The sequence below is a fragment of the Lutjanus erythropterus genome, chromosome 14 (genome assembly GCF_056507025.1).
Source record: "Lutjanus erythropterus isolate fLutEry1 chromosome 14, fLutEry1.hap2, whole genome shotgun sequence".
In the NCBI taxonomy this organism is placed as follows: domain Eukaryota; kingdom Metazoa; phylum Chordata; class Actinopteri; order Lutjaniformes; family Lutjanidae; genus Lutjanus; species Lutjanus erythropterus.
The window spans coordinates 15,235,321-15,250,122 of NC_139330.1; the positions used below are offsets into that span (position 1 = coordinate 15,235,321).

Consider the following 14,802-nt stretch of genomic DNA (forward strand, 5'->3'; position numbering starts at 1 on the left):
ATTATTATTATTATTATTATTATTATTATTATTATTTGGATTTATATATTTTAGTGTCACGCATCAACGAAGACAAAATTTTCTAACAATATTTATCATCCACAGCTCAATGAGTTTATTCGCTCTGTGTGTCCCGAGGATGCTGCTGGCTGTCTGGTTAATGTCCATCTCTGAATCCTGACCGGACATTAGCTCGCCTCTAAATTCTCTCTGTTTCTGGTTCTTGTCTCAGTTCAAAGTCTACCACGAGCTTTCTCACAGAAGAAAAAAAAAAAAAAAAAGACTGTTTGGCTCAAAAAACGACTTGGGACGATGAGAAACTGTAGTCTCTGCTTGAGGAATAAACTCAACATTAATTTATTTGCGTTTCCTGGTCAGATTCATATGTTGAAATGCTTCCAAACAGGGTTAGAAACGTCCCATTTGGACATGAAAACGTACATTTTTACATAATTGTATTCTAGATTTGTTTAGGTAATAAGCCAAAGAACACACACACACACACACACACACACACACACACACACACACACACACACACACACACACCACAAAGCACAATACAATACAGTCACGTGTGTCATTCTGTTCATTGTATCATTTAATTTCATCATCAGTGGTCATTTTCAGCGAGATTACGCACAATTTGACCGTAAAAACAGCCATGTTACGTAGAAGCGTCCTTTTTCTTCAGGTCACACAGACTACAGTTCAATCTCATTTAATTTTAGAGTAAAAACAAAGGTTACTGGCCAAACACAGGTCACACTGTTAAAAAGACAAAAAAAAAAAAAAAAAAGCATAATACTTTAGATTGCATCGAGCAGTTGTGGTCCATATTGTTATTCTTTCTTGCAACCAATTTTAGAGATGTTACTGATAATAATATCCCATAATAATTAAGTATTATGGGATATTCCTTATGCATAGAAACGTGTGTTTGTGTGTGTCCATACAATTTCCACTTCCTATTTTTGTCGCAGATAACATCCATTTTGAACCACAATAGACCACATTACGCACAGTTTTTTGAGCGGAAACATTCAATGCAACAGCAGGCTTAATACGTTTTCTATACATTGTGGCTCAGAGAAAAATGCGCTGCAATACATGGTTTCTCAGTCTACGGGGGTAAGGTTTCCTCAGCAAACTGGCCCACACTTTCTGTTCCAGAGTTTTAAATTGTGCTTTCATTGCATTAGCAGATCAGGTTGACATGTTTGAGTCCAGAGAGGTCTCTCAGTCCCAGCTGTGCGTAAAGACAGCGCTACCATGCCCGGATGCCCTGCAGAGTTCCTTGGCAGGGTGTGACCACAGGTCCTTGGGGCGCCTGGCTCTGCGTCTGTGCGCCAAGGTTCCCCAAATTCATGTTCATGAAAGCATTAGCGGTGGTGTTGCTGGGCGGCAGAGCAGGTAAACTAGAGTAAGTACAAGAGTAAGTGTTAGTGTACACTGAGTTGTTGTAGCTGTAGGCTGGATAGCCGTTATAGCTGTACGGGTTTGGAGCTCCGACCGTGTAAGAAGTGTTATAGTTCTGTGATCCAGTCAGACAAGGCCTCCCGTCTCGCACCAGCACCGGCACAGCCACCCTCCTGGGCGGCGGCGGGGGGTGGTGGTGGTGATGGTGGTGACCTGCCATCTCCAGAGTCTTGTCTTGCCGCTGCCTCTTGCATTTGTACCTCCTGTTCTGGAACCAGATCTTGACCTGAGTGGAGGTGAGTTTGAGGGAGCTGGCCAGGTGCTCTCTCTCCGGGGCGGACAGGTAACGCTGCTGCTTGAAGCGCCGCTCCAGCTCGAACACCTGAGCCTGAGAGAAGAGGACGCGGGGTTTCCTCCTGGTCCTCTGCTGCTTGGTTGCAGGTTTGTCCGAGTCTGGATCCTCACAGTCACCGCGCAGCGTCCCACAGCTCTCTGCGTGGAGGAGAAACGATTAATCAAAGCTGAAACAAGACATGCTAATTATTTAGTATTTAAAAAAAAAAATCCAACACCCAACGAATCTGTAATGCAATCAAACAAAAAACTACTTTGATTTATTTATTTAAAAAATCTTAAAACGTAGCAAAAACGTTCTTCCATAGCAAATAATTCTGTTGTGGATTTTTTTTTTTATTCTGTGCACCCTATTTGCATTATTTTCACAGTAGTGACCTTAAAATATTCTGTTTTTTAAAAAGTAAAAGTATACTGGATTAGCATTTTTGCAGGTAGCCTACTTATTAAGAAATAATTGGAAAGATAGTTTCAAAAAGGAATTATTGAGAAGAGAAAATTAGGAGGAAAAACTGATAAATTATTTCTAAATTCATCCGTGAACTTAAGCTACTTCATGATCAGATCTTAGAGATCACAGAAATTACACTATTAAAGGTAAATATATTTTATAGTTGCAGATCTGCCGATTAAATGCACATTAATTTGGCTAAGATGCAATAAACTGTGAATCAGTCATTGAAAGTTTCCACATTTTGCTTTTGTGCATTTCTGTTCAGTGATTTACTGTATGGATTGTTCAACAAACATAAATCAGTGCAGATGTAAACAACGATTAAATGTCTGCAACCTTATGCACAGCAGTTAAGTAGGTGGCAGCTAACGATTAGCATAGAACAATACTCCTTTTTGTGGGCCTTCATTATCAAAGGTGTGGCACTTGCTATAGGCTATGCTATATAGGGGTTTCGTATTGAATTATATTATTATTATCAGCAAAAATAAGCAATTAAAGGTCTAAATGTATGTTTTTATTTGACATAAACAAAAAACACAGTGGACCATCGAGGATAGGTGTACGTTTAATAGTAATTTACGCATCAACAAATGATATCTAATAATAATTGTTTCTAATAATTGTTTCTCAAACTGTATTATGATGTTTCCATTTGGCGTAATAAATACAGAAGAAAATGTTTTTGTTGGTTTATTTTTTATTTCTTCTTCTTTTTTTGTGAGGCAAACATTTTTAAGTTAAATGAACCCAGAGTTTTGATTGACTGATCTGTCTATACATTATTTAATCACCAACAAAAAGGACAGCGATCATCATCACTCGTATGATCAGACACATGTACTCACTGCTGTCCTGGTCCTCCTGCTCGGTCTCCAGCCGCAGCTCTGCAGAGTGGTTCTGCGCCGGGTTTCCAAACATCTCCACCGGCAGACCGGACTCCTGCAGCCGCTCCTGCACCGTCAGCGTGTTCAGGTACGACATCCTGTCCTCGCTCTCCGAGACGCCGGAGCTGATGGGACTCGGACTGTCCCTGCCGGCCAGCATGCAGGAGGGCGGCGAGTGAGAGCGGAACGGCTTGTTTGGGAAAGCCCCGGGCTGTGACAGCGCGCCAGAGACACCGAAGCAGGAGATGAACTGGAGCTGGTGCTGCTGCGATTGTTGCTGCAACTCTAACTTCAGAATGTCCTTTACAGAAAACGGCGTGGAGGAAGAAGTTATGAGCGGGCTAGGAAGCATTATTACCAGCTACCGAGAGATGACATATACATATAAATAACATAAATAGTCAACAAGCCCTAAATTGGACCAATTTGTCTCCGTACGGCGCGTAAAAGAACAAGTAAATACCCCGTGCGTAAGCGTGAAGAATGGTGGCGTACTGCTTGTTTTTCGTGCAGACCGAGGAGGACTGTCTTTCTTTCAGCTGTGACATCCCTCTCTTGAGCCTGGAGGGCTGACAGAGAGACAGAGAGAAGAGAGGTCGATCCTGTTTGGTTGGCTAAAGTCAGTAATCTAGAGACAGAGCTGGGTCAGCCAAGATGCTGTCCTCTCCCTTTCAGTGACGTCCTGAGGCGGAGGAGGGACTCTCTCCCTACCTCCCTCTCTGTAGGTGTGTGTTGGTGTGTGTCAGGAAGACATATAGACCTAATATATGAAATATTATTAACAACAGCGACTCCCCTCAGACAGTTAAAGTGTTTAAGGTAAGGAATATTTTTATTGCATGCTTTCTGTTTTCCTAACAGAAAACAGATAGCTGTATCCTTCTAATTTTGTAGCATATTATTCAAAAGTTTATACAGCTAAATCTTTAATTTGATAAGATATTAGTTGAGTTTATGCAGCGGTTTGAATAGCATTTATTATCTCCTTGTCTGTGCTGAATGGTCCCACGACTTCACAGTTCTTCTTCCCATCATCACTACGGTGGTCTTAAGATTAGGCATATCTTCGTTTCCTGCTTCGGCAACACATGGATAAGATAATATGTCTCAACTGTGGGAAATGAGATAAAACTGGCAATCCAAGCAGCCAAGAAGAATATATGTGTATTTAGTGCTCTGGTGCTTATTTCTGTATCCTTAGCGAGAAGGCTGCATTTTTTCCACAAAAATTTGGCCACGATGATGCTTTCCCTTGACATTAGGCCAGTATTTCCGAAAAATCCCCAGGGTTTTTTTTTTGTTTTGTTTTTTTTTTACTTTTATTTAAACTTTGCTCAATTGACATTATTCGTTTCATGTATTGTAGTGCAATTAATACAAGTAATAGAAAGCTTGAATATCTCTGCAAAACAGTGAATTGAATTAAAAAAAAAAAACTGTTTCTAAATTACTTAAGATAATAATAATAATAATAATAATAATAATAATAATAATAATAATAATAATAATAATAATAGTAATGCATTATGTTACGCGATTAGAAAATATCTCCAGTAACACAAGACGCAGATTCATTTTATCAGACAGATTATCAGTAGTCCCAACATGTCTTGTCTTACTTAATAAATAATTAACTGAAATATATGTGAAATTCCCCTTTACTTTTACCTTTGTGTCATGGAGAAAACGTGCTGATGAAACGGGACACCTCTGTCGCCAATCTGTGGCCAAGTGCAGGCGCCAGGGTCTGAAGGCCCACTGCTCCTAAACTGTGTGGAAAGAAAAGAGGGGCATGTCGACATAATCTCATCCGCTCACCATCAACAAGGCGCTGTTTAGATTAGGGCAGCGTCTTCCCCTCTTCTGGAGATCCATGTCTTTAAAATGGACCATTTAAGTGGCGTGAAAAAAAAAGCAGGGAAAGGCATTAGGTCTGCGGAGTGTACACAAGGTTTGAGCAATGTGCTCCAGCGAAAATAAATGCAGATTTTGGATAGTCAGCTGAGTTTACGCCTTGTGACACAACTGAAAACCAGCGGTGGAAGATACTCAGATCTTTTACTAAAATAAAGAAATACTAATAAAATACTTTATTGTAAGGTAACACCCTGAATTAAAAATGTAAAGTAAAAGTATTTAAGTATTATTAGCAGAATGTACCTAAAGTAGGAAAAAAAAAAGTGTTTATATGCAGAATGGCTGCTTTGATAGTGTTGTATTATTACAGAATATTATTCTATTATCCTGTTTTTATCACTTACAAATACGAGCTTTTGTTTCAGACTTTAATGTTGCAGTTTGTCAATGTATCGTCAATTTTAGATAACACTGGATAGATTATGATAACAGAAAAATAGTATATATACTGCTTCCTATGATATTCAAACATATCATGTTTTTTATATGTAAAACACTAACTGCAGCTGTCAGATAAATGTAAGTTAAAAATACAATATTTGCATCTGAAATGTAGCAGAGTAAGTAGCATAAAATTTAAATACTAAGTATGACAAAAAAGTACTTAAGCACAATACTTGAGAAAATGGTACTTGGTTACTTTCAATCATTGTTGAGAACAGCCTGCTTTATATTCTTTCTCGAGAAGGACAACCGCTGGTCATCTTCACACTGTCAGAGGTGATTTTGCAGGAGTTAGGTGGAATTTATGAAGACTTAAGTGAGATGTATTGGCTCGTAAAATACTCCAAAAAGGCAGTAAATCGGCTTAATTTGTTTCCTAAATATTTACCCATTCCTGTTTATTATGTGCAATGATTCAGAGACTACAGACTAAACACAGAAATCAATGTAGCCTAGGCTGCACAATGGCGACAACGAAACTAAATTTGCAACTGAAATTTGATTGGTGTTTTGGATACAAATAGACATTTCCACGGTAATTATATTGATATGAAATAGTAGGTTAAAGACAGGTGTTCCATTTAGTGTAGCAGAGCCTCTCCAGTGACCTAACATGTACAACAGCAGTAACCTGACTCTGTTTGACCTGAATGTAACAGAACTAATTAGTATCATTGGTAAGACGTGTTTAACCTTCTATTTTAGGTTAAAATGGCTGCTGACAAAAAAAGACTTGGCTAATTCGAGATTTTTAAGTCTTTTAGGTGCAGGTTGTTATTATATAAATAATACTAAGGTTGAGAAATAGATGAGACAAATTCTGGTTTTAAGGAAATTCAGTCTTCACGGGCCACTGCGGTTGTATTTGTGCGAATTCAGAGCGTCACGGGCCAAAGACGCAGGTGAACACGCCAATGATGCAATTGGCTTTTTCAGCTTCAAACGCGCAGGCACGCACAGCCTCGTGAGTCCCACAGCTGACCATCACCAGCGGGTCCTCGCGTGCCACCGGCGGCCCCGAAGTGGCCAAGCAGAAAGGCTTGTTTACGGAGCGGAAGAGTCTGTTTCCTGCCTGTAACAAAACCCAGACTCCCAGAGAGTGTCGAGGAGCTGCTCGGTGCTGAATGCGACCCTCCAATACATCATCCTCACCTGAGAATCATCGTGATAAGCTGGGTAAGGTCAGGCCCACAGCTCGGGTCAGCACGGAATGCAGAGGCTGCAGAGAACATTTCTGCTGGACTCTAAACAAAGAGGAAAATAGGTAGCTGATAACACTTTACAGTAAGAGTACATGAAATATCATGAATCCACTTATGTAATACTTAATCGACTATGAAGTATATGCAAGAATCAGCAGTATCTCATGTATGGTTTAGTTAATAAACAATAATAACTAATAAACAATTTCCTTAAAAAATAAATATAGACCAATATGAAAATAATCCTCTCAATCATCACTTATGACCCATTAAAAGTGTGTGGTGGCGTCTGTAGTGCAGACTCTGTCCTCTGTCTGCATTTCCTTATTTTCTCTGTCATTGTGTTGTTTTCACGACGCTTTACCAACTCAAAACGTTGTATTTCATTTTTCAGTTCAGGGAGTGAGACGCAACAATCACACATCTTTCTGGTGCGTTCACAAACAGCTCAGAGAAATCCTACTGATTCTACCTTTAATGCAACAACTAAGGTTTTTCAGTCATCATGATTTCTGAATTATTAATGATGTTCATGTGTAAGTCTGCAGTTAAAGGAACAGGGTAAAATCTGACCAGTCACAGCATTAAGCAGTGTTGTAATCACATTAATAACAAATATTTGTTTTAACTTACAAAGTTGGTTAAGTTCACTGAGTTTGAAAAGACACGTTGAGGTAATTTCGTATTGATTTAAAAGAAATACATTTGATATGCATTCGGTACTTGAGCAAACATATCCAATAAGCTTTAGATATTAAGTTGAACCAATAACTGTTAAGTCACGCTGACAAACATTACAGACAAATTTGATTTCTTTTTACATTTTCTCAGTTTGAAAGATCAGTTTTTAATTTCACATAAAGAACATGCAGCTGTAGCTGCTCCTGATGGAGCTACTATGTTCCAGAGTAAGTACAAAGACAATATGTGAAAACTGCTCTCAGTGAATGCATTTAATTTTAAGGACTGAATTAAAGTTTATTTATTAAAATTAAATTAACTTGAACAAATGAAATATGTATATTTACATTAGGTTCAATACCTGTATGATCTATCAGCATTATTGTGCCCGTTCAACTGATGACCTGCAACAGTGATTAATGTTAATGGTGGTACAATTGTGAAATGTATTTATCATTTGTTGCTTATAAATACATAATATGCATACAATTTCATTACTACATAATATGATTGAAATGGAGTCCAAAATATTTATCTAATTTGCATTTGACCCCCCCCCAAAAAAAAAAAAAAAAAAAAAAAAAGCCTAACTATACAGAAGGGCTGGCTTTATTTAAATGGCCACTAACATCATGAAGTCATGAAAAAGTAATGCTGAGTTAATGCTGATCTTTTTTTTTATATATATAAGGCATTAGTTGTTGCATTAATTTGCATGTTATTCTCACAGTAAGTTATGCATGAGATTCGGTTAATTCTTGTGCATTCTTGAGAGTTCATGAAGTATTACATGAATGGTTTCATGCTTTTTCATTCATGAAGTCATGTGTGAATTAAGTGGTATCAAAATATTTAACTAAAAACACTTTCCACCTCTCAAATTTTGACCATTCCTCTCAATTCACTTTCTGGTGAGTTCTTTAAAGTTGGTGCGTTGCCAGGCCGTGCTCAACATGTTTCTTCTTGTTCACTCCCTCCTCTCTCCATATTAGAACCTGTTGAAGCAGTGTCTTCTCCGCAGAGTGGCAGGTGTATAGTCGTATCAGCAGCTGCAGGCCCACAAACCAATCCACTCTGATGAGATGCAGCGCTGAATGTTCTCTAAAGACAGCAGATCCCTGAACACAGAATGGAAGTTTGATGACTTGGTAATGACTGCAATTATCTTTCCCCCTGTGGTCTCTGCTTCTGTAAAGCTGAGAGGCGATTGGTATCTGATGGCTTTACCGCAGTAGTAAACTCTGTGTAAAGAAGGCATCAACACCTCCAGCATGTGTGTGGGTGCACTGTGGTTGCTTAGAGTGTGTGTGTGTGTGTGTGTGTGTGTGTGTGTGTGTGTGTTATTATGACTTAACAGTGCTCTGTAGAGGAACACTTAACATCTCTTTACAAAGGAGTTGGTTGTTTACAGGCGTTACTATAACAGCCTTAATGTGTGATGATGAGGACAGTGAAGTACGACTCTCCATTTATCTTCCCATGCTCATGATAAGCCAGTAACAACAATGGATTGTAACATTAGGAAAACAGATTAGTTCAAGTGTGTGCACTGTTTTCCATGTTGTGTGTGAGTCCAAACCTGACTATTAGAGATTTAAAGAGACAGTTCACCCCTGAATTAAAAATACCAATTTTTCTTCAAGGGTGTAGGGCTATTTATCTGTCTAGATTGTTTTGGTCTGAGTTGTCAGGTTTTGGAGATATTGATCATATAGATGTCTGACTTCAGTCCAGTGTCATGAAGCTAGATGGCACTCAGCTTGTGCTGCTCAAAGCGCCACAAAAAACATTTGGAAAACTCAGCAGCGATGTCTCTCTAGAAATCATGACCCGGTTGCTCAAAATGATCTATAGACCTTGGCACTGGAGAAAGGTCTGGGTCCTCATATGATCATTTTGCTATAAAGAAAAACATTAGGAGGGAGCGCTGGGCTTGAAATGGCCAAATGACTGCTAGCTTGTTTACATTTGTAGAATTAGTGTCCAAGGTGCTGTTTTCAGTGTGTTGGTTGCTGTCTCAGATGTTGTTGTTTCCCGGGGACTTTGAAAACACGGATGCTGTGATGCCGTCCAATGGCAGGCTGATACCCACAGAGTACATTCAGTGAGCTGTACTGTAGCATGGCCAGTGTTAGGTGCAGTAGCTTCACCCTCAACGTCTGCATTGTCACCGGTGGTTTCTGAGGCAGAGAGTATGTCAGAGTCTCTCACTTGTTACAGATCCATTGTGGGTCACAAGAGTACCTTTACACTTAGGATAATAATACAGCTAACTGGTTATGGGATAGTGCCGCTGGATGTGATAGCTTTTCCCCAGAATCTTGCATTAGGAGAGTATGCTGTAGTGTGGAGGTGATGAAAACATAAAGATTAAAATGCTTTGAAAGTAAAGAGGAAAGCACAACTCCATGCAGAGTGTGTGTGACTCATGTATCTCATAATGCACTTTCCTTTTCCCTTTTATTTCATGGTCATCTGTAAGAATGGCACAGGACCAAACTGTTGTGTGTCAGCGACGGATCAGCTCTTCTGGGTCCCGGAAGGTGAGTCTTATCAGCAGCCCATGTGATGGTGTCAGTAGCCAGGGCTCAGACTGCGCTATTGTGCCCCTGCCTGGGCCCGAGTGACGGATGACAGCGCCTTCTCACTGGAGGAAATGAGGAGGCCAGAGGCGAGCCCAGGGGCCAGATTTTCAGTAAAACCCGGTTCTCAACCGCTTACTTTCGGCTCCGAAAGTGCCAGATCTTCCACAGTGGCCAAAGGTGACAGCTAATATGCATGTTGCAACAGTCCCTCAGGGCTCATTGTGTTAACCAGGATAGGAAAAAGATATCTTAATTAGGAGAATTGTTTCAAAGACAAGAAGTAAGAGGTCGACATGTTTGAAAACCCTGTGCTGTGTATCGGTGGCGCAACTTGGAGACCATGAAAGGAGGAAGTGAGGTCAGGCCAGTCTGGGTCCCCTGCCCTTTGCCCTCCCATGGGTGTTATAAATTAGCCTGCTGTAATTCTCTCCCAGACGGCCTTGCCCCAGCAGGTGTGTGTTTGTATATATGAGGGCTAACAAGGGGATGTAAGGGCTGTAATGTCTGTGATCTACGGTGTTGGGAACGTAGTTTGGGAGGAAACGTGCAACCTAAATATGCTTATCCTCTCCGCTGCCACACGGGCCGTGTAGATAAAGTCGCTGCAGGGAGGCGGACCTTAAATGTTCCCTCTGCTCGTATCTTCTGCCCTACTTGGCTCAAGCTGGTGAAAACATTAAAAATACCAAGAGGTTGAATCAAGTTCAGCTCACTACTACTGGAGGGACTTTTCTGTAACTTGCTCAGGCAGTAATGGCTCTCTTGGGAAAGACAATGTTGCTGTAAAATAAAACCATGCATGCATCCTGGCTTCGAGAGGTAAACATCCTTGAGAGAAAATGCTACTGTCTCTCCAGCAACCATGGTGGTAACCTTATCAAAGTGACGGGTTGTTTTCGCAAAACTTGTACTCCTTATGAGTAAAGCTCATTTTTGTAAATAATTACTGTATAAAATACCAAGTAATGCAGTTTCAGTTTCCTGTCTTACAGCATTAATAATGGCGGTCATTAGTTTGACTGAATGTGGCGTAATGAACATGGAGTCTGTCCTTCAACTGGCTGACTTTGATCCAAACCCCTGTGTTTGCAGGCATCCGCCCTCGTAGAGATATTGAGTCCCTGTTCTGTAGCTGAACTTGACCTCTGACCTCTCTGTGAGAATAAAATGAAATGATCTCAACATGTGTATTATTAATAAAACATCACATAATTAGACATAACATAGTCACGCTTCGTGATCATCATTTCAGTGGCAGTTTTCTTTCTTTTTTATGCAGACAAAAAATAAGCAGTCGGGGTAAAAATTCAGACATGAGTCTTCCACTTCCTGTCTTTGTTTCTTTGCATGCATATTTGTATAAAGCTGAGGTCTGGAGAGCCTGAGTTGGCCAAAAGACAACATCAATCAATTAGAAAAGCACACTGTGTAGACCTTGTGTTTGAGGTTCCACCCAGACTTATGGGGTAAAGGCCATATCAGTGAAAAGCAGTGAGTGATATATATTAGCAAACCTTTATCAAACTTGTCAAAATGATGATCAAAGTCAAATCTTCAGATCAAATATGTGAACAGTATCCATTTAAAAACACATATAAAGTTTCTTAGAAATGTGTAGCAGTAGCATCTAGTTCTACTTTCAATCACTTAATAACTTTGTTTAAGCAAAGTTTTAGAAATTAAGTTTATTATTATCATTAAAGCAGGGAGTCTTTAACATTTTGGAGGCCACAGACTCCTGAACTGGTAGAGAAACGGAGCAGAGGTCCCCTATTACATATATTACAGTGAATATTTTCAAGTTGTGCATTTATCTCACCCATAACCATCTGCACTGCAAAAACATACTTATGAATATTACATTCAAACTGATGCTGTATTTTGTCAATAAATTCCTGTAAATCATTCACACCAGACCTTCTACATTTTGGGACAAGAGTTTGATGAGAAGACTGATACTCTCGTCTGTACGATAAATATATATATAATTGTTTTAATGAGCTGCTTCAAGGTAGTGTAATCTAGTACAAGTCTGTTAAGTTGTTGTTGGGAAACAAAGGTAACAAAGGTCGTTGACAAATGCTATGAGTTTGACTTGGATGGAGGAACTTTGTGGCAGGTTGTTTATGGTCTTACTCTTTTTTTGATGATTTCCCAAGAAGTGTCTGATGCCACAACTGAAATCTGTTTAAACTAGCCATCCCTGGCGTTGTAAACTTTCAGGGCAGTTCGCAACACTCATGTTCACACTGATTAGCTGCAAATATTCAGTTCAGTGTCCAACAAAAACAGAAGCCTGCTCAATGAACGCGTTCTGTTAGCACACAATCAACATCAGTCCTGTCATCCTATGCATAGCAAGAAAATGAAAAGAAGTATTTCCCATAATGCTAAATTATTCCTTTATTTTGTGCGAGTAGCTCATATAGTGACTGTGATTGTCAGTATTTCTCTGAGTAAACCGTCTCAGATGGCGTGTGGCCTTTGTCTGAGTTTAAACAACAATTTTTACTTTTTACTACTTTTTTTTTTTTTTTTTGATGTGGAAACTGGTTGCGGATGTGACATTCATGTATTTTCACTTCTAAAATCTAAATAGCCGTAGGTGTATTACTGATGTGATGTGTGAGAATTTGCATTTTCCAATGTAATTATGGGATTATCAAGTCTAATTTGCATGTCATTTGAATACACTAAACCAACAACTTCTGACACTCAGATGGTTGTCTGTGCTCGTACAGGCTCTAAAATGTTAACTTCAGGTCTACATGCAACACGTCTGTAATCAGATGCGTGTAGAGCAATGGGCATATGTTTGCATGCAAAAAAAAAAAAAAAAAAGTAGATTTCATGTCATGATATCAAATGGAGCACATAAAGGTATGTACACACAAAACACAAAAATGTGCACAGACATACACACAAATACACCAGTGGGAATGTAAGTCAGATGCACAGAGCACTGATGTGTGTTATTGCATGCACGCTCCATCAGTCATTGGACTACACAGGGAGCAGCAGGGAGGTCCCGAGCTCTCTGTTGTTGCTGTGTCTAGTCCCTTGTTAGAGAATTGATGACACTGTCTTTGGAAAACAAACAAGGCGGAAAGCTAAAAAGGTGGTCACTCACCACAGCTCTCTGACCCACAGACGCAGAGGCCATCGCAACATGTGAGCAACGCTGCAGCGTCCCCCTTGGAATGTGCTGCAGTGTGTGTGTGCACACGCTCCTGTTTTTGTGTTTCAGTGATACCACAGCAGGAATGTGACTGTCTTGTGTCTGAATGCGTGCCTTTGTGTGTTTTAGTGTCAGCGTCCGACAGCAACAATGTTAACGTGCGTGCAAAATGAAAACACTGGGATAAAAGAAACCTTGTTGGCACAACTCTTTTTTTTTTGTCATATTTGCATTACACCGGTAGATGCCAAAATAAATGTTCCACATGTCACTGTCAAGGAAATGCAGAGACAGTGCCTGTGAGTGTTTGGCTCACCAACTCATTGATCTGGATGTGACACACTCCCCCTGTGGGCACTGTCTTGCCAGAGGCTACTCCTGTCACTCTTTGCTCTGACTCACACTTCACATCACAGGCCAGACCGTTGTCCCGGGGCCTCCCCGGTACGTACACACCAAACCCTGCCCTGGGCCCCCGAGCCTTGTTCTGGGAGCTCAAATCCCATAATTGCAGAGCTGACAGTGATAGCTAACATCGGAGACACCCTCACCTGGTCGGAAAGAATGAAAACATCTACTGTCAAAGTGAAGCGAGGAGATGAGTGGGGGTGGTACCAGGTATGGGGAAAGTGAGCAACATCTGGAACAAAAAAAAAAGAGGGGAAGATAGCAACTCAACACTGTCATAACTGTTTTCAGGATTAATTGCACCACTTTTTGTAAACTAGATATTATTAGGGGTTTATAAAGCATCACTGATATTTTATTCATGGTTTAAAAATCAGAAATAATCCATTGTTAAGGACAACTTTTGGGTTATCACTATGTGAAGATACATGGCCAGTTTATATCCCTCAAAAGAATGACATGTTTTATCTTTTTAGCCTGCTCGTTAAACCATCAGGAAAATCACACCATTAGACGACTAGTTTTCTTTAATAAAGCTTCAGAGTATCAGGATCAAAAGCAATTTATTAACCCCTTAACATTAACCTTAACAATGCAGAATTATGAGCTAAATGTATTTTTAACAATTTAAAAAGTTGTCCTTATTAATATTATATTACTAAGTTGTAAAGCATTATTTAATGGCCTATTAACCACAAATGTAATATACAATCACAGATTTTCAAACAGTATTTTTTTTTTTTTTTTTGGCTCTATTAACACCTTATAACAGTATAAACAGCTGTCTGAATACATATTCATTAGAAGTTGTGTTTCTTTTCACCTGACAACTCTAAATCCAGCATTTCCTCTGTTTTTTGCCTCTTTTGCTGTGTTCCCTGTGTTCACCAGCTAGTCGCTAACTTTGTCTCTGTTTGGAGATGGGCAAGTAGCTACAGTGGGGCTTTTTGTAGAGCATTTTCACTGAAAATAGGTGCCTGATGAAAGCCTTGAGACAGAACCAAGACCGTGAAGTTATGGGCCAGATAAAACAAAAGACTGAGCTGAAAGACTATAAAACACTGAACAGTTGAGGGGACTGCAGAGTTAAGTGATCTGTTTCACATTACATGTAGTCGTTTGATCCATTATTACTTTATGTAAATATTGATTAGGCTTACGCAACCTCGGTCGGTCCACACACGGCGTTTTCTTCTCCTGACAGAAGTATTTAGGGCGAGCATGGACTGATCTATTAAACATTAAAAATCTCAGAATCTCCAGAAATGTTTTT

General features: G+C 39.8%; 1 protein-coding gene across 2 annotated transcripts; it reads right to left on the minus strand.

Annotated features, from left to right (window-relative positions):
- Positions 1-787: 787 nt before the first annotated feature.
- Positions 788-3,740, minus strand: nkx2-3 (NK2 homeobox 3). Of its 2 annotated transcripts, XM_084735724.1 has the most exons (3): positions 3,578-3,720; positions 3,076-3,415; positions 788-1,911 (listed from the first exon to the last, which is right to left on the minus strand). In XM_084735724.1, exons 2-3 carry the CDS (start codon positions 3,272-3,274, stop codon positions 1,268-1,270), a joined length of 843 nt encoding a protein of 280 aa, XP_084591850.1. In that variant the 5' UTR covers positions 3,275-3,415; positions 3,578-3,720; the 3' UTR covers positions 788-1,267. The 2 variants fall into 2 exon arrangements, with proteins under 2 accessions (XP_084591850.1, XP_084591849.1); XM_084735723.1 differs by having other exon boundaries at positions 3,076-3,740.
- Positions 3,741-14,802: the final 11,062 nt, after the last annotated feature.